The sequence below is a fragment of the Tachypleus tridentatus genome, chromosome 5 (genome assembly GCF_004210375.1).
Source record: "Tachypleus tridentatus isolate NWPU-2018 chromosome 5, ASM421037v1, whole genome shotgun sequence".
In the NCBI taxonomy this organism is placed as follows: domain Eukaryota; kingdom Metazoa; phylum Arthropoda; class Merostomata; order Xiphosura; family Limulidae; genus Tachypleus; species Tachypleus tridentatus.
The window spans coordinates 25,017,237-25,037,850 of NC_134829.1; the positions used below are offsets into that span (position 1 = coordinate 25,017,237).

Sequence of the window (20,614 nt, forward strand, 5' to 3'; positions counted from 1 at the left end):
GGTTTAAATATTTTCATTCTTGGCTCCAAAACAAGTTTCGAAGAAGATAAATGGGTTGAAACGCCATTTCAACTAAAACTTTGTATGTTTTTTTTTCTCAGCCAGCATGAAGAGTTCGAACAAAGGTCTCGTCGGAAGGGGCTGGTAAAACTAACAAGGTTTACTTGAAATACCATTGTTTACTTGAAATACCATTGTTTACTTGAAATACCATTGTACACTATTTTGAGGGCAGTAGAACAGGGAGTTAATAGGAATAAAAATAAAACACAAATAACAGACAGTCTGTATATTAGAAATACAGATGTGATAATAATAAACTAGATATATATCAACAGGTTAGAGCATAGATAAGTAGATAAACAAGCACACGCGTATCACAGCACTCAGTAAACGAATAGCTGAAATTCAAGGACGAGAAATGAAAGCGTTCTCCTAACCTTGGCCTCTACTGGAGCTAACCGTAAATATATTTAGTTGATATGTTAGTTTCAGAGTCCAGCGCTAGGTTGAAGGACCGATATGAGCATTGAAAGATAACAGAATCACCAGCCTCATAGGGAAAAAGAAAAACCTGATAGACCAATCGCACATAAGATAGGAATTGCTATGGTCAGAGTGAAAATATAATTATTCGTTGTTTTTTTAATTAGTCAAATGATTTTAGGTTCACTTGTTTCTTCGAATTGTGATTGATAAACGTCGATTACTTGACGTTTCCTTAAAATATTTATAAAAATATAACTATAACTGCTTACAAATACTTGTAGTTAGTGAATCAGTTTCTTCAGATTTAGGTAAGGAGTTAATTGAGTCTTATAGTTTTGCAACGTGTGCTTGTTATTACTTTTTAGAGAAAACTGAATAGTTAAAATTAATTTGTTTCAGTTTCGCAGACGTGCGCGTTTACCTGTTATTGAATTATAACTAAACTATAAGTTTGTTGAAATGTATGAAGACATGTATTGATTATTTGTTTGTTGTTGTTTTTTTTTAATTTCGCACAAAGCTACTCGAGGATTATCTGTGCTAGCCGTCCCTAATTTAGCAGTGTAAGACTAGAGGGAAGGCAGCTAGTCATCACCACCCACCACTAACTCTTGGGCTACTCTTTTACCAACGAATAGTGGGATTGACCGTCACTTCATAACGCCTCCACGGCTGAAAGGACGAGCATGTTTGGCGCGACGGGAATGCGAACCCGCGACTCTCAGATTACGAGTCTCACGCCTTAACACGCTTGGCCATGCCGGGCCGAAGACATGTAAGACCTTTGACGTGTGATCACACGTAAAATTGAAATAGACGCATAGGTTCATTATGTAAATAAATCTAAGCTCACAGAATTGTAACTAAGTGTTTTGTCATCTGCGTTTCAACAGTTATGTGGGTCTATTGAAAGAAAAAAAATGAATCTGACATAATTCACTATGGCACGCATAGCTCCTTTAATATACTGAAATAACTTTAAATATACTAAAATGTAGGTACTATAAAGTACGTGTGGTTTCAGTCATTACCTTGTGTGGTCTTTCCGTGCAACACATTTCTTATAATTTATTTTTGTGTATTTCAGTTTCACACAGGTGTGTTTGTCTGAAAATGCAGACATTTCAGAGGATGTTTCAGAAATCAACTTTCCAGATGACTTAAGAATGATTCTCATAATATCTTACTGCATCAGAACTATATGTGAAAGAAAGTGAAATCAAGGTATGTAAATGTGACGCACAGTTTCTAAACGATCACGAATAACACACGTATTAATCTGTCAGCTTTCTTCAACAATCATGGTTAAAGGTTATAGGTGTTAAAAGAAGTGTTGAACACGTACTTGTGTTTACTCAGCAATAAACAATTCTTACGTATCTGTGCGGTTTGTTATTTTGGATCGCTAACTGTTCCGTGCACATTAATGACGAAATAGTGCAGATTATTTATCAGTTACTCTTTATTTCAGTATGCTTATTGAATTGAAACACATTAGTAGCTCTCCACAGCATGCTTAATGTGATAATTGGAACGTTAATTAATTTAATTCATTTATTTTCTGCTTAAGTCTTAAAGCATTAATAATAAATTAAGCACCAAATCTATAACCAAATCGTTGTTACGAATATGATTAACTGCATAACACTCTCACCTTATCACAAAATGTGCTTAATTAAAGAACACGTTTTCTTAAGTGTACTTACGGTATACAACATGTTGTTTAAACCTCTCATATTTGTTTGAATATGATAAAGTTTTTGTCAGTGACTGAGGTAAGCTGACACAGACCAATGAGAGTGATAAAAAGTAGAAACTTTTAGTTTAAAGGAAATATAGGCGTTCAAAAGTGGAGATGTTAGCCGTAAACAAAAGTCCTATTTTATATCAAAGATTACACTTTTCTTAAAGAATGCTGTTTCACACGAGGTGAGAATACACATGTTATTATGGATTATATATGGCGCGGTTTCTAAGCGCGCTTAACAAGTAAGAAGGCGGATAGAACAATTAATTTAATTATGACTTAAAAGAACAGAAAAACACAAAAATATGTTTAATTATGTAACAGTGATAACACAACACCTTGACTAGCTGAGAACCTCTGGCTCGCACCTTCATAATACCATTACAGAAAGTTAACAAAGATAACACAAGATCATCTGTGAAGGAGGGCATCTCAACCATTTCTATAATTAAATAAACAACAAAAACGACACATAAAACCCAAGTTTACACTTACTTGCAATGGTTACGAACTCGGCAGAATGTTTTATATAATTTACCCAGCTTAGCCATTGATAATTTACAATGAAGATTTCTGGAAAAGTTGCTGGTTATGATGCAGAATTTGACTCCATGGACGGCAGGGAAGAAGAAGGAAGGGGATTACATATAATTCATTCATATATTTATATATCCATACATTTATATGTCAACTCATTTATATATCCACACATATATATCGTATGTTGCGAAACAGTTTTTTCACATCAGACAAGATAAAATACATAAACATGAAATATTTCACTTTTAACATTTTCTCTTTGATGACGTGTGTAAATCAGAAAGAACCAAACACATATTTAAACTTATTGTTATGTATATATTGTCCTCGCTAATCAAATAAGTGTATTATAACACTTTCCTTTTTCAAGTTATTGTGAACGACCACAGGAACGGCGTGCGCTAATACACACAATAGTTAAAGCACTATAATGTACTGTTATCTTACCTTAGTTAAAGCACTATAATGTACTGTTATCTTACCTAAGTTAAAGCACTATAATGTATTGTTATCTTACCTTAGTTAAAGCACTATAATGTACTGTTATCTTACCTTAGTTAAAGCACTATAATGTATTGTTATCTTACCTTAGTTAAACACTATAATGTACTGTTATCTTACCTTAGTTAAAGCACTATAATGTATTGTTATCTTACCTTAGTTAAACACTATAATGTATTGTTATTTTACCTTAGTTAAACACTATAATGTACTGTTATCTTACCTTAGTTAAACACTATAATGTACTGTTATCTTACGTTAGTTAAACACTATAATGTATTGTTATCTTACCTTAGTTAAACACTATAGTGTATTGTTATCTTACCTTAGTTAAACACTATAATGTACTGTTATCTTACCTTAGTTAAACACTATAATGTACTGTTATCTTACCTTAGTTAAAGCACTATAATGTATTGTTATCTTACCTTAGTTAAACACTATAATGTACTGTTATCTTACCTTAGTTAAACACTATAATGTACTGTTATTTTACCTTAGTTAAAGACTATAATGTACTGTTATCTTACCTTAGTTAAAGCACTATAATGTACTGTTATCTTACCTTAGTTAATCACTATAATGTACTGTTATCTTACCTTAGTTAAACACTATAATGTACTGTTATCTTACCTTAGTTAAAGCACTATAATTTATTGTTATCTTACCTTAGTTAAAGCACTATAATGTATTGTTATCTTACCTTAGTTAAACACTATAATGTACTGTTATCTTACCTTAGTTAAACACTATAATGTACTGTTATTTTACCTTAGTTAAAGACTATAATGTACTGTTATCTTACCTTAGTTAAAGCACTATAATGTACTGTTATCTTACCTTAGTTAATCACTATAATGTACTGTTATCTTACCTTAGTTAAACACTATAATGTACTGTTATCTTACCTTAGTTAAAGCACTATAATGTACTGTTATCTTACCTCAGATACATTTAATTACAATTAAATTATTTTCACCTTTTGAACGTAACTGATATTTAAGATTGGACTCGGTGTTCTTCAGGGAATCTTCTGTCAATGTACAGAGTAGTTGATACCATCAATGAGACGTTGCTAAAGAGATGGAGCTAAAACATGATCAAGTTCATGTTGCAACTGAACGGTTCATAAGCCGGTCTCTAAATGAGTAAGGTCGGGACATCAGGGCGGACTCTCGGTGATCGGTCAGGGACGTTATGTACAGTCTAGCTGAGAGCACGAGACGGGTGTTACCGGAACCCTTCACTCAGTTTCTCCTTGTATCATTGGCAATCGAGTAACGCTTCTTCGCTCCTACCAGTCGTGTTTATTGAGATAAGACGGCGCTTCGCTTCTGTATCGTTTAGGCATTCTTAATGAAATATGAACTCACATATATCTAGCAAAGTTTAAGTTGTGCTAGCACTGTTAGCAACTTACTTTATAACAGCAAATGCCTGTTTTTGGAACTAATGCGTTATCTCTAATCTTAGACTGTTAAATAAACAATCAGCGACTCAGCTCCCAGCACATTCATTGAGATGAAATATTGGTTTGGAGAAAGTTCCGTGACTGCTGCGTATCTAACTGTGAGATATTTACTATGAAGTTTCTTAAAATCGTCTTTAACAGCAAGTTGGGTTGATGTGTATTTCTAAAAAAGAACAACTTTGAAGTTTTTATTTATTACTATTTTGTTTTTTTTTAACCGATCTACCTGTTTCCTGTAAATAATTAGTTATAAGAGCTTAAACTTATAACATATTTTGTAAGCTTCAGTCCAATTTTATGAAATCATCTTAAAGACAATTCTCATTATTGTTAAGTTGACTGGTAAGTAATTTTCCTTGGCGTCAAAGTAAAACATACATTAATCGCCATCTAGGAAAATAAAAGTAACAAGCTGCAAAAAACAAGGTTAAACAGTGTTGAGGTGCGCCTGGGAAAACCGTTCATCACACTAAAAATCAAAATATACTAATATGATTTTTTAATATTCACAGCTTCTTCAAATGATTCTTCTTCAACAATCATTACTTTACTTTTCAGAACCGTAGGATGGAAGATGGCGGCTGGGACATTAGTAACATAAAGGAGCGAGATTTTGAACAGTTAGGTGTGTACCTGGTTCCCGACCAACCATGTGACAAGGACTGTTCTAATAAGGCTGAGACAAGCCTTCCTCGAAATTTGGCTCTTAAGCCTTCCCAGATGCTTACCGACGTGAGTATTTGTTGGTTTAGCTACAAGGAAATAAACGTGTACAGTGATAGAACACATCATATCACGATAACGACCAGGCTTGGTTTATTTTTATAATTCATATTATTAGTTGCATCTATTACTAAAACTTTACGGTTTATTAGTGTCCAGTGTTTGTAGTTAAGCGACACTTTACGGTTTATTAGTGTCCAGTATTTGTAGTTAAGCAACACTTTACGGTTTATTAGTGCCCAGTGTTTGAAACAAATATGTGTGTTTGTTTGTAGTTAAGCATAAAGCTACACAAAGGACTCTGTGCTCTGCCCACCACGGGTATTGAAACCCGGTTCCTAGCGTTGTAAGTAATAAGTAAATATTTATGCAATCAGTTATTTTATCATATTAAATGATAGCAATGTACATTTTTTATCGAGTACTAGATTATTGTTATTTATACAATGATCTTTCAAATGACACGGAAAATTTTATTTCACTGAAAAATAGTTCACGGATATTATAATTACAGCACATTCTGTATTTTTACAGCTTTCCTTACGCTTGCGTTATATGAGGGGTAATACTGGTTTGGTTTGTTTTGAATTTCGCACAAAGCTACTCGAGGGCTATCTGCGCTAGCCGTCCCTAATTTAGCAGTGTAAGACTACAGGGAAGGCAGCTAGTCATCACCACTCACCGCCAACTCTTGGACTACTTTTTTACTAATGAATAGTGGGATTGACTGTCACATTATAACGCCCACACGGCTGAAAAGGCGAGCATATTTGGTGCGACAGGGATTCGAATCTGCAACCCTCAGATTACGAGTGGAGTACCTTATATACCTGGCCATGCTGTGCCAGGGTGGTAATGTATGTTTGGTTTAGTTTCAATTTTGAGCAAAGCTACATAAGAACTCTCTGCGCTAGCCGTCCCTAATTTATTAGTGAAAGAATAAAGGAAAGGCATCTAGTCATCACCATCCACCGCCAACTCTTGGACTATTATTTTATCAACATTGGAATTGACCGTAACTTTATAAAGCCCCCACGGCTGAAAGGGCGTTTGGTGGGACTGAGATTCGCGACTTGCAGATTGCAAGATGAGTGCCCTAATCATCTCATCACATAAGGTCCTATGTGACATATATTTAATGATACAACAAACAGAAATAAAACTCAATTTACTATTACAAACGTCTTTTGTTAGTGTCAAACCAAGTCAGTTTACAAGTGACTGTAGCGTCATTGTTTGTTTCACACATAAAAAATACACACCAACTGGATAAATAGTATTGAACTACAATTACCAAAATTAACTCGAATCTTATTTGTAAGTTCAGTTACGTATGTATATTTTACGCCACTGTAATGGAAATATTCCTGTAATTTTAATCTCCACTAAGGCTATTACCCATTCATACTTTGTTCTTCCACACTGACTAAAAAAATATTTTTGTAGATTTGAGTCACATGTTAACTAAACAATAATAATTCTCTTCATTGTTATCCCTCACTGACTAAAACATATATACATATATATCTTTAATTTGAGTCCAACACTAACCAGAAATATTATTTTTAAAGATTTGAGTCCAACACTAACCAGGAATATTATTTGTATAGATTTGAGTCCAACTAACCAGGGAAATTATTTTTATAGATTTGAGTCCAACATTAATCAGGAATATTATTTTTATAGATTTGAGTCCAACACTAACCAGGAATATTATTTGTATAAATTTGAGTCCAACACTAACCAGGAATATTATTTGTATAGATTTGAGGCCAACACTAACCAGGGAAATTATTTTTATAGATTTGCTTCCCACACTAACTGAAACAAATTAGTTAGATTTGTGCTCCCCGCTAGTACAGCGGTATGTCTCTGGATTTACAACGCTAAAATCAGGGTTCGATTCCCCTCGGTGGGCTAAGCGAATAGCCCTTTGTGGCTTTGCTATACGAAAAACACACACACTTTAGATTTGAATTCCTTAGTAAATAACATAATTAGTTCTCTATATTTGAATCACTAATTAATTAACAAAAATGTTTTACTAGATTTCAAGCACTTATTAATTAGCAAAATTATTTCTCTAGAGTTAATTTGTACAACTACAGTCAACTGCATAACTCCCAGAACGACTGAGTCGTAAAAAAAAAATTGAAATTCCCTTCGAGATTTCATAAATTGTTCGTCAGGCTTTAATTAGGTAACCTTTACTCTTTACGAATATCGTACATAAAAATTTGTTCAAAGTACTGTTAGTCCAGACATGCGTTACACGAGCCACACTGACACAGTTATACGATAAATACCCACATGGGCCTAGTGTCAATGACATTTGTCTCAAGTGCAGAGCAAAGCGATACGAGTTTCAAGGCTAAGCTAAGACTTTGGTGTTTTTGTTTTATTGCATGTTATGAAATGAAGGAAATTGAAGTAAACTGTGATCTTGAACAGGTGACAAAGTTCAGGGATTCGCGTCCGTTCAACTTTCTCTTCCACATAAACCTTGATAGTAATTTATCCATGTGCTCTGATAACACTTCTCGATAGCGGGGCTTGTACGAAAAGGTTATGGTTGTGCAAGAGAGAAGGGGAGATAAAAAGGATAAGTAGTGCTATCAGTTAATCCACTTAAAAAAACTAAGCCCTTACATAGAAAGTGCAAGTAAATAGTATTATACATAAATTAACGTTAGCTTCTTATTAAAGGAAAGATACCTGCATAGATCAGAGCTGAAAATTAACCCAGTAATGATTATAATTAATTTGATATACTATTCTCACTTTTAATGACAAGAATGCATTGATTAATCAGTATGGTACCCTGTATCTCAAGACGGCTGGTATGGGTGTTAAAACTTTTATTAAAATAAAGTGGAGAATTCTCCACTTTATTTTAATTAAAGTTTTAACACCCATACCAGCCGTCTTGAGATACATTGTTACTTCAAACTAACAAAATTAACCTGAAGATAAAAAAAAAAACCCTGCACATTATCCTCAGTATATATACGGCCCGGCATGGCCAGGTGGTTAAGGCACTCGACTCGTAATCCGAGGGTGGCGAGTTCGAACTCCCGTCGTACCAAACGTGCTCGCTCTTTCAGCCGTGGGGGCGTTATAATGTGACGGTCAATCCCATTATTCGTTGATAAAAGAGTAGCCCAAGAGATGGCGGTGGGTGGTGATGACTAGCTGTCTTCCCTCTAGTCTTACACTGCTAAATTAGGGACGAATCGTCGCATATTTAACATTTATTATCTTATAGCGTCTATGAACAGATTCCATGTTGAAAAGACACGGCAAACGATGTAGGGCGGGAGCGAAATAGACTATTCTACTGAAAGTAAGATTAATATAACATATGTATGATGGCCCAGCGTTAAGTCTGATGGCTGAGAATGCTAAAACCTAGGTTTTGATACCGGCGTTTGGCACAGCACAACCAGCCCATTAAGCAGGTTTGTGTTTAACAACAAATAAATTTATTCAATGTTGCTTTCATAGGAAGTTTGTTAATTAACTCATCTGCCCACTGTTGTCAGGCCCTACTACGATAAGTCTAGGACTTTAGTAAAGATAACGCTTACGTCATTAATTTTATTCAAACTAATATATGGCCAAAATATGTAAATGTGTATTATCCTAGGAAGTTTTTCAGAGGGTAAATAGTGATTTATAAAACAATTTTAGTAATGAAGCTGAACGCTTTAGATAAAACATTTTAACACTAAATACTATAAGAGAATGTTATAAACTTCTTAAGACCTTCAGTATAAGAAGCGATATTATTTATTTCCTTTGTAATAAGTCTTATGTCTCCAGTTTTTAGACCGTATGTTATTCTGCGGATTCTTGAATTGCTAATATAATTCAGTGCTCGGCATGGCCAGGTGGGTTAAGGCGTGTGACTCGTCATCTGAGGGTCGCGGGTTCGAATCCCGGCCACACCAAACTTGCTCGCCATTTCAGCCATGGGGGCGTTATAATGTGACAGTCAATCCCACTATTCGTTGGTAAAAGAGTAGCCTAAGAGTTGGCGGTGGGTGGTGATGACTAGTTGCTTTCCTTCTAGTCTTACACTGCTAAATTAGGGACGGATAGCGCAGATAGCCCTCGAGTAGCTTTGTGTGAAATTAAAACAAAACAAAACAAGCTAATATAATTCCTTCATCAATATTTGTTGCATTTCCAGCATAAATGGTTCGTTAATCTCGAAATACACTTCTCAGTAAGACCACGAGGAACTCGTTATTGTATATTTACTCCCTTGGAGGCACTGATCATAGACGGTCCTGCGTATGTAAACTTTAAAAAAGTTTCTTTGGTTTTTATTAACGGATTTTACAAAATTTTGCTACGCAATTTCGAAAATAATATTCATTCTTTAATACGAGGATTTTTGTTAAAATCGGGAAGGAAAATAAACTCTTACTCAGATCAAATTCACAATAAATTTATCACAAATATAGCAGAATATGTTTAGATCATTTACAATACCTTTTGTTGCCATAGTGACGTATAAATAAAATTGAAAAGAAAAAATAATGTCAAAGTGCACGCGAAAACAAATACTACCTAAAAATGGCACGTCATGTGGCCTGTTAATCTTTTATGTACTAGCGGTGTGTTTCTCGTGGGTTCTAGAACGATCGGTGAAAACCATCACGTCGCGATTGCTCTAAAGAAATCTATAACCGTCGCTGGTCTGTGTTACTATTCATTTATCGAAAAGACACAGATTTTCTAATGGGTCGTATTTGCTATTAAAATAGGTACATTTTGATCCAGAATGTTATGATAATTAGTTAAAAATTAATCACTTAAAACAATCAATGGAGACGCATATACAAGGTATCCCAAAAGTAGGTACATAGATGATAATTATTGGTGTTGCTTTGAACTAAGCGCAAAGCTACTCAATGGGCTATCTGTGCTCTGCCCACTACGGGTACCGAAACCCGGTTTTTAGCGTTGTAGGTCCGCAGACATACCGCTGAGCCACTGGGGGGCCAGATGATAATTAACAATGTATTTAAATTACAGTGTACAGCTGATAACTGGTAATTTATTCAACGGTACTTTACACATGACATGGAATTATGGGAAAGTTAATCCCGCAGGTTCTCAAATCGAAATCCGTTGCTGTTAACAAAGGTTTGGAGTCTGCCTGCCACACTTTTGCAAATTTCGTACATAAATCTGTCTGTCTATCAAGTTATGTAAATGAGTCTCTGATGTACACTTTCACTTTGTCAATGTTCTGTGATTTCCTACTGGGCAAAAATAAACTTTTTGTTAAAAAGGTTTGTTTGTTTTTTTTCTTATAGCAAGCGCAGATAGCCTTCGAGTAGCTCTGCGCGAAATTAAAAAAAAAAACATCTTATAGCAAAGCCACGTCGGGCTATTTAAAAGCAAAACAAAACTACTAAAAATTATTGTATGATATACCCAGTGTTGGTAATCAAATAGGTTTTAAATTAATGAACGGTTGAGTTTACAAATATCTCCCACGTATACACTTTCAACAGTCGCTTGCACTGGAGTATTACAGATAGCAGAGATAACGTAGGCGAATTCTAATCTCAACGAATCAAATTATCAGATAATAGAAGAATTGTAGGTTTCTAAGTTAACTTATTTTACTCAGTTTAATCACACTTTATAAGAACGATTATTGAAGTTTCTTGCTGTTCTTGAATCTATTTCCTTCTCCGTCATCGATCGTGTCCAGTCTGATGATCAAGATTACGGTGTCCACTGTCTGGTGAAATCTACATTACACCTCTTATTTCACTATCATTCCCCAAAATATTCAACTACGTTCAAGGGTATAAGATGAACTGCAAGTATGGGGAAGGGGAACATAGCTGATATGTAGTGAAATGGATTGCTATAATTCCAGTTTTGTGGGCTACTGACCATCTTCACCTTGGAACACCACGAGGTGTTGAAAGGTTTCTGAACATTTGTTCAGTTTAAATACATTCATTCTTGTTCGGTATTTGCTTAGCTTCAACGTTCACTACTTAAATCAGAGGATTATTTTCTCTATACAGAGTTTTCTGCTTTTTTATTGAAAATGTTGCTCAGATTGGGAAAGTGGGTTTGATACTTTTTCGCTTGTATCCACATGTAACACTAAAGGATCCCTTCTTGGAAATGTTACGAATATTTTTCTTCAGAAATGCTATATATATATATTTATATATATTCTTCCAGCAATAAGTAAATATCTGGTAGCATTGCAATGTCGAAAGATTGAAAATTCGTTGTCAACTAACACATGTAGGTATAAAAAATATGTTTTCTGTAGCACTACAACTCGATCATTACATCAACATATATACAGATCATTCAAATGATGTACATTTCACCCTCGCAAATTTTAGTTCGTTTCGTAGTTAATTCCCTATGTCTGTGAACCGAACTTTCTAGACGTCTAAAGTTTATATCAAATGACCTCATAATATTTCTGCTAATTTTATGAGTGGTTGACAGATGGCCAGAATTGGTATCAGGAAAACATTATTTATGTAAATTACGTAAATTGTAAACTTTTAATTTGTGATTTAAATACTTAATTTTCTTCAATTTTATCTTTTTTTGCTGCTCTCTGTCGTTGTTAGTTCCCATGGATCTTCCAGGTAAGTAATTTAATTATACTTATAGAATATCAAAGGTGTGTGTGTTTTCTTATAGCAAAGCCACATCGTGCTATCTGCTATTAGTCCACCGAGGGGAATCGAACCCTTGATTTTAGCGTTGTAAATCCGTAGACTTACCGCTGTACTAGCGGGGGACGATTATGAAAGGTGCCTTGACACTTACAAAAAAAAAATATATTTAATTTTATCAAATATTGTTTTTGTTTTTTAACAAATACCAAAATAATTATTATTTTCACAAATTTACTTTTAAATAAGAAATATTCGTATGGGATGACAATTTTAAAATGTTTTTGTCCGTATGAACTGAACTTCCAAGGTTTCAAACGCAAAGCATGTGTTTTTTTTCTTCTTGTTTTGTAATTAACTTATACTGCAAGTACTTTAGAAAAGCTACAATTTCTTTAGTGTTTGTATAAGTATAATAGAACTGTCTATTTTATGTCCATGTAACTACGACACGGGGTTTGAATAGATCTTCATTAAAATTGGTATCGAGGGCTTGTTGGGTTGGAGTCACATGGAAACTTGCGGTTTCCATTTCATGTTTTACAGTTTTTATGGACGTTTTGTGTTTTTACAATTACATATAATGGAAGAAACTTTCATGTTCTAAGATAATGTTTCGTTAATGATAAATTTACATAAAGCCCGTCCAAGAGACGGCACTACAGCTAGAATCATTAACAAGGTAGTTGTATAAAAGTAACAATGCATTATAACATGAAGCTATATATATTATGCCTTTTATAATCTATAATGTATTCATTGTTAATTTCGCATACTTAATAATATTATATTACTATCAACAGGTTCTCGGAGTATGGAGTACAGATTACATTCCTAGAGGAACACGATTCGGGCCTTTAGTTGGTGAAATTTACAATAAAGATAATGTTCCGACAAATGCCAATAGAAAATATTTTTGGAGGGTAATTATTATTATTTTTAAATCTATAAGTAATTGCTCAGTAGTTCACTATCACTGATAGTTATCTAGAAAATAATTTTACCTTTTATTTAGAAATCAGTTATAAAGGTAAGAAGTAGTCCTATATGTTAACCCAACAGTTGCTGATGATACGAAATTGAAAACAACAGTGAAGGTGAAATATTACTAACTAGTTGTATGATTCTCATCCCACTGCCGAGGAAACGCGCTACGCATTTTGGAGCTTTGAATACGTTATAAGAGTGACGACCAAGTCCCATTCTTTGATTGGAGAACATGGTCTGGTACTTAGGACACTCACTTTATTACAATATGATTCCCACCACCGAACATACTCGCCTTCTCAGCCGAAGGATCGTTATAATTTGGCAGTAATTTCCATTATTCTTTGGTTAATAGTGAACTAATAGTTGATGGTGTCCTCTATTGACTAGCTATCTCACTTCTAGTCTATTACTTCAAAATTTAGAACGGCTAGCACAAAATCAGTCTGAATAACTTAATAGTTGATGATGTCCTCTGTTGACTAGCTGTCTCACTTCTAGTCTATTACTTCACAATTTAGAACGACTAGAACAAAATAGATTTGAATAGCTTAGTAGTTGATGGTGTCCTCTGTTGACTAGCTGTCTCACTTCTAGTCTACTACTTCAAAATTTAGAACGGCTAGCACAAATTCAATCTGAATAGCTTAGTAGTTGATGGTGTCCTCTATTGACTAGCTGTATCACTTCTAGTCTATTACTTCAAAACTTAGAACGGCTAGCACATAATAGATTTGAATAGTTTAGTAGTTGATGGTGTCCTCTATTGATTTAAGTGCCTTCACTGTAGTCTATCAGTTAAAAATAGAGACAGATATCTATTATGTTACCTTGGACAAATGTTCTGGAAATAACAAACCAGCCAGCCAATGTAAATGTTTATCAACCGTGGATCCTCTTCTGTATCATTTCGTTTTTTGATGAGGTATATTTTCAGTTATTACACTTTTATTGAGTTTGACATTTATACCTAACTAACGCATAGCCCATCAAAAATGACGGAGGTCAGTACTACTACTCTCATTCCACAAATTTATATTTCATAGCTAACTGAAGTAAATACATTTTGCGAAATCAAGTTTGACCAAAAAAAGAGGCAGAAAAGTAGAGTCGAAGCGGTAAAACGTCGGTAAATTCATTTGTTAGCCAACCAAATTTAAGATCATTCATGAAATGAATTCGTGGCGTTTTCATAGAATTATTATCGGTAAAAATAAATTATATTAGTAACTTTCAATATATTTAAAAAGTCAATGCGATTTGTTAACATTGCGTTCCAACAATGGCCTTTGTGTCAGGCCGCTTAGAAACAAAAGTATAATCTAGTATAGTTGTCAGTCTACGTACACAAATTATAAAATGAAACATATAAACAACAAAACTGGAAGAACATTTGTTGATTTCTTAATTTATAGTATTCGTTGATCAAAGAAGTTTGTTTGTTTTTCGCACTAAAAACATTGGTAGTATAACAGAAATGATTTAAATTTAAATCCATATATTTATTTTCATGCTAAAGTTTATGCATTTGGCTCTAGGCTAGTTGATCCTACACTACATTTTAACTAAAGTTCACTATACAAACACTCATTGCACTAATAAAGTTTAGAGGAACCCACCCTTACAGCCCCTTTGTATCTGTCACTATAGGCTAGGCTAGTTGATCCTACACTACATTTTCACTCTAAGTTCACTATATAAACACTCATTGCACTTATAAGGTTTAGAGGAACCCTCCCTTACAGCCCCTTTGTATCTGTCACTATAGGCTAGGCTAGTTGATCCTACACTACATTTTCACTCTAAGTTCACTATATAAACACTCATTGCACTTATAAGGTTTAGAGGAACCCTCCCTTACAGCCCCTTTGTATCTGTCACTATAGGCTAGGCTAGTTGATCCTACACTACATTTTATCTGAAGTTCACTATACAAACACTCATTGCACTTATAAGGTTTAGAGGAACCCTCCCTTACAGCCCCTTTGTATCTGTCACTATAGGTTAGGCTTGTTGATCCTACACTACATTTTCACTCTAAGTTCACTATATAAACACTCATTGCACTTATAAGGTTTAGAGGAACCCTCCCTTACAGCCCCTTTGTATCTGTAACTATAGGCTAGGCTAGTTGATCCTACACTACATTTTCACTCTAAGTTCACTATATAAACACTCATTGCACTCATAAGGTTTAGAGGAACCCTCCCTTACAGCCCCTTTGTATCTGTCACTATAGGCTAGGCTAGTTGATCCTACACTACATTTTAACTAAAGTTCACTATACAAACACTCATTGCACTTATAAGGTTTAGAAGAACCCACCCTTACAGCCTCTTTGTATCCCTGTCACTATAATCGTAATTGGCAGACAATAATCGAATTTTTCTGTCACAATAAACGCGTTTGGTTTTTATGACTCCAACTATTTTAAAAAATCAGTCGTGACATGACACACATTTGTTTTTTATAGAGGTTTGATTATTATTTAATGAATATTTATACAATTACGTAACAAGTTACCAGTATTTAAAGCTGCATTAGGTTTAAAGCAGGGATATCTTTTACTCTACTTTTCATTTTCCTAATAATACTAATATTTTGCCTTTTTTTTGTTTATAGACGATATGATTGTCCTAACTTACCGGTTAGATTATTTTAACTTTACTTTGTACAGCTAATAATTTCTCTAAAACCCGTAGGTTTACAATGGTCCTGATTCCTTCTTTTACATCGATGGGTTTGACGTCAGTAAAGCTAACTGGATGCGCTATGTTAACCCGGCTTACTCCAGCGAAAGTCAAAATTTGGTTGCTTGTCAGATCAGACAACATATCTACTTTTATACCATTAAACCGATTGCTCCTAACCAGGAGCTCTTGGTATGGTACTGCAAAGAGTTTGCTGAAAGACTCAATTATCCATTAACAGGAGAACTAATGCTTCAAAAGATTCGTAAGTTATTGTTTGTTCATTGTAGCTAAATATTTAATTCTATACATATGCATATGATTTAAAAGTTAACGCCTATATTTAATGATATATTTTATTTGGTTTGTTTTTACTTATATCTGATTCCAATGCTAATAGCACTCACTTTAGACCCAATAAATTAATAACGGAACAGCTATATATTTTTCTCAATTTTTATTGAACAGCTACCACGAATAGGATGGTCTTAAGTCGTGTATTCAAGACAATAGTTTACTTTCTGTATTTATAGAAAATGTCTGTATTCGTAGATTCGTAACGAAGAATAAACATTTGAATTATTTGTCTTCTCTTAATTAATGTGTCTGATAATTAAATTAGTCTTAACTGATAATAAAACTAATCATAAAAAGTGGATTTTAGGTTTATCTGCTAAGTACTGGTATCTTAATCTTGTAATTATCTATTTTGAATACAATTGGTGATGTTTTTTCTAAATATTTATTAGATTAGAGTTACCTGTAGTGTTCAAATTATGCAAAAATAATTTTAAAAGTCTAACATTGTTTAGTATTTGCGAAATATCGGGTATTATCAAAGCTAATTGTTCGCGTCTGTCAGTCAGAGGATGTGATAGTGTTCGGGTACTTGTCTAGGCATATGTCTAAAATCAACTAATTTATATTTATCCTGAAAATTGGTAATATTTTAAGAATATGTAATGACAGATAAAGATAAATTGTATTAAAGTAATTTAAATTAAATTACAAGTTTCAAACAAGTTAAAGGTTTTCGATCCATTCGGTCTTTTCAGAGCAACAATTGCAACCTGACAAGGAGCACTATTACATCTCTCGAGCGCATCAACTCACACCAACAGAGGGCAGTACGCGTAGCGATGAGGGTTACCAAAGCAACGGTGGTCATGATGATGTTTTCACTCCTCCAGAAGATACCAGTGACAGCGATAGTGATAATAATTACGTTCTAGATTTCAGCGTCAAGAGCAAGGATCGGGAACGAGAAATGGAAACTCCCGAAAAAAAGGTTGTGGAAGATCCAGATGACAAGAACGAATTCAGGAAAGTAAAGATCAAGATGCTGAGAGCCTACCACTATCGATCTAACAGTTATTCAGAGAAGAAGGAAGGAAAGGAAGAAAAGAAGGAAAAGATCTTCTCTGAACCAGATCGCAGTAATAATGAAGTTTTCGAAAGTCCCAAACCTGTTGATGACAATGAAAAGAAGGAATCTTCTGCCTTCACTACTTATGAAGGAAAAAGTCCACGACTGTTGGAAGAAAATCCTAACCCAACACCTTCTGGTATTCTAGAAAACCTTCTTCTCCAGAAATACCCCGACAAAGATATAGTGCCAGCAGATCCTCTACATAAAGAGTATGTTTATCGTGTACCAATGAAAGAACCAGTTAAAGTAATCGTTGCTAACGATTCCATACCCAAACCAGACTCCAACACCGCCAGAAATAGTCTCTCAACCTATACACACAAAAAGGACTATCGAATGATCAGTTCCAGTGGCCATAGTCCCGAAATGCACAGCCCTGATTCTACCGATAAGGCTAACCAATTAGTCTCTTCAGCTCATAGTCCACCGGCTATGGCTGGGTTTACCTTACCTCCCCACCCACCAAACTATTTGTATATGAATGGTGTAACCCAGATGTTTTCTCCAGCTCACTTTAACATGTATGCTTACTCTTTTTCTGATGCAGTACATTCTTCACTGCCCAGCTCCACAAGTGGCTCCTATCCTAAAATAGCTGATTTTTCGCCTCACCAACTAGGTATGGTTCAAAGACATCCCTTACCTTTGGATCCCAAAGTTTCTTTAAATCGTTCTCATACTCCAACATCTACCAACGGCTATTCTGCTTATAATATAAACCGTGGCTATCGTTCACTGCCGTATCCACTAAAGAAGAAAGATGGAAAGATGCATTATGAATGTAACATTTGCTATAAGACTTTCGGACAGTTGTCAAATCTCAAAGTTCATCTACGAACTCACTCGGGTGAGCGTCCATTCAAATGTGCTGTATGTGGGAAGAGTTTTACTCAATTGGCACATCTTCAAAAACATCACCTGGTTCATACTGGGGAGAAACCACATCAATGTGAGGTTTGCAAGAAGCGATTCAGCAGCACCAGCAACTTAAAAACACATTTGAGGTTACATAGTGGTCAGAAACCATATGCTTGTGACCTTTGTCCAGCAAAGTTCACACAATTTGTACATCTCAAACTTCACAAGCGACTCCACACTAACGAGAGGCCGTACACTTGTGAAACGTGCAATAAAAAGTACATAAGCGCTTCTGGACTGAGAACCCACTGGAAGACCACATCTTGTCGTCCAAACGTTGTACAAGAAGGGATGATGGAGCTGGATAAGAGCAATGGCTTCGAATTTGCCTTGACTGACAGTGACACCAGCAAAGAACCACTTTCACCTACCCGACCATTGTCCATCCAGTTACCAGGACCAATGACTGGAGTAGGTGGTCAGATAAGCCAACTTACTCAACAAATTGTGAAAGATTCAGAAAAAACTAAGGAACTACTTTCTCCACCTTCTCTGCATGACTCTTTTGGCGCACAGCGAGGATTAGAATCAAAACTTACAACTAGCGGTCCGTTGTCCCCAGATGATGACTTGTCAAAAAAATGTGTTTTTGAACAAGACATCCACGGTTCAGAGGACACTAAGTAATAGACTAATTAGCTCTAAGCATACCAGTGATTCTCGTTTCTTCTTCCCACGCTTGCATGTTTGTTCCGATAACTTCATGTTTTATAAAAGTATAGGGGTATGTACAGAGGTTTCGATTCCTAACTTATTTATTGCCGTGTAAGTATGTTTTTCGCCTGAAAAGAAATTAATATTTTCTATTTCGTATTTTGATTTTGGAAGATGAATGTCTTATTGTGTTGTAAAGATAAAGTGAATAGCTTGTTAGAGGAAAATATTGAAATCATTTAAAAAGAAAACCTAAATAGTTAAGATAAAAATCATTGTTTTTTTCTTTTTTGAGATTACGTTGTCTCTTTGTTTGTGATGTTTGAAAGTGGAACAGTGGAAATATTTATGTCATAAAACAGAAGAAGGGTATAAATTGTAAAGAGAGTTTCTGTTTAGCTACCCTTTACTTTCGAACTCTAGATTACATTTTGAACAACTTAAAAGTAATTTTAATTTTTATTCTTTTGAAGAATGCAAAGTTTTTAAGCCTTTAAATCCGATAATACTTAAGTGATTAAAGTAGATATGACCCGAATGTTGTTATGTTTTATTGTATTGTCATTAGTAGTTCTTGGGGGTTGTGGAGTTTGTTGAATCAAGTTTAGGAAATCATTAGGAACCCACCGAATAATGTACGCCATGTAAGTGTGGTTACTTTGTTAAGTGTTTAACATAGAGTTATTACAAACTTAAACTCTTTATGTGTAATGGAAATAGTTGAGTTAAAATTTGTGCTCGGTTATGCATGTTATATAAAATGGCGACCGTCCCCTCCCTTTTTAAATACAATAAACATGCTCCTCGTAATTATCAGTCGTAAGATACTACAAGTTAGGTGATTTGTGGCTAATACACGCGTTAGATTTTAGTCACGTGATTTTTGTCAGTAGTCCGTGGTGAGAGAAATTAAAATCTCAGTTGTAAAATTAAAATGTGCATTTTAATTGCAAAGAAAAAATATTCCCTTGTGGTATTTTTTTCTAAAATATGTGCTTTCACAGGGAATTTGTTTTTATATATAATTTCTTCTTAAAGTAACCAAAGTTATGGTAAGGTTATTCACAGTTGTACTGTTCTCATAATGTCCGTACCCACATTTATCAAGGTGATTGATATATATTTGCAAAAAGAGTCGAAAGCTCTAAACACAAAAATACGTTAAATTAGTGTATCTGATGGGATTTGTTTAACGAAGAGATTTAGATTGATATGTAAAGTAAAATTTCAAAATCCAACAGTATCCGAAAATTCTGAGCTGAAATCTGGCGAAAATATTCCTGCCCTCTAGTGGTATACAAAATAACTAAGTAGTTAAATTTTATGAACAAAATAATGCTAAGAGACTTATAATATTTCATAAATTATAAAATGACAATAACACAATATATAAAAATATAAATTAAAAAAAACACTAAGCATGATAAAGATTGTGATTCATATAACTTATAGTCTAGTGTGTTCCTTTTACGACTTCCTACAACAGCATTGTTGATCTCTCTTACGTAAAAACCTGAGCACGTGAAAATAGAGACCGCAACAAACTAATACACGTGAGGACAACGTATAATTTTTATACCAAATATAAATATACTTAAAATATTACACAGAGTATTTCAGAGCCGGATACTGCCCATTATTTTACGATATTTTGTTTTGTGGTGACAAGACAAACTCGAGTTCGTAATGTTTAAATATCTTAAGTTTTGGTGTTGAGAAGATTGGCATTGGTAGCATTATGTTACCAGTAACTTCCCCAACTGTCTTAGCAAAACATCGATGTTCCAGTAT

At 34.5% G+C, this 20,614-nt stretch overlaps 1 protein-coding gene across 2 annotated transcripts; it reads left to right on the forward strand.

Moving 5' to 3' along the window:
* Positions 1 to 641: 641 nt before the first annotated feature.
* LOC143250743 (PR domain zinc finger protein 1-like) lies at positions 642 to 19,356 on the forward strand. Of its 2 annotated transcripts, XM_076501692.1 has the most exons (6): positions 642 to 797; positions 1,577 to 1,713; positions 5,307 to 5,480; positions 12,949 to 13,068; positions 15,835 to 16,087; positions 16,878 to 19,356. In XM_076501692.1, exons 3-6 carry the CDS (start codon positions 5,316 to 5,318, stop codon positions 18,794 to 18,796), a joined length of 2,457 nt encoding a protein of 818 aa, XP_076357807.1. In that variant the 5' UTR covers positions 642 to 797; positions 1,577 to 1,713; positions 5,307 to 5,315; the 3' UTR covers positions 18,797 to 19,356. The 2 variants fall into 2 exon arrangements, with proteins under 2 accessions (XP_076357807.1, XP_076357806.1); XM_076501691.1 differs by lacking the exons at positions 642 to 797; positions 1,577 to 1,713 and adding an exon at positions 4,363 to 4,846.
* Positions 19,357 to 20,614: the final 1,258 nt, after the last annotated feature.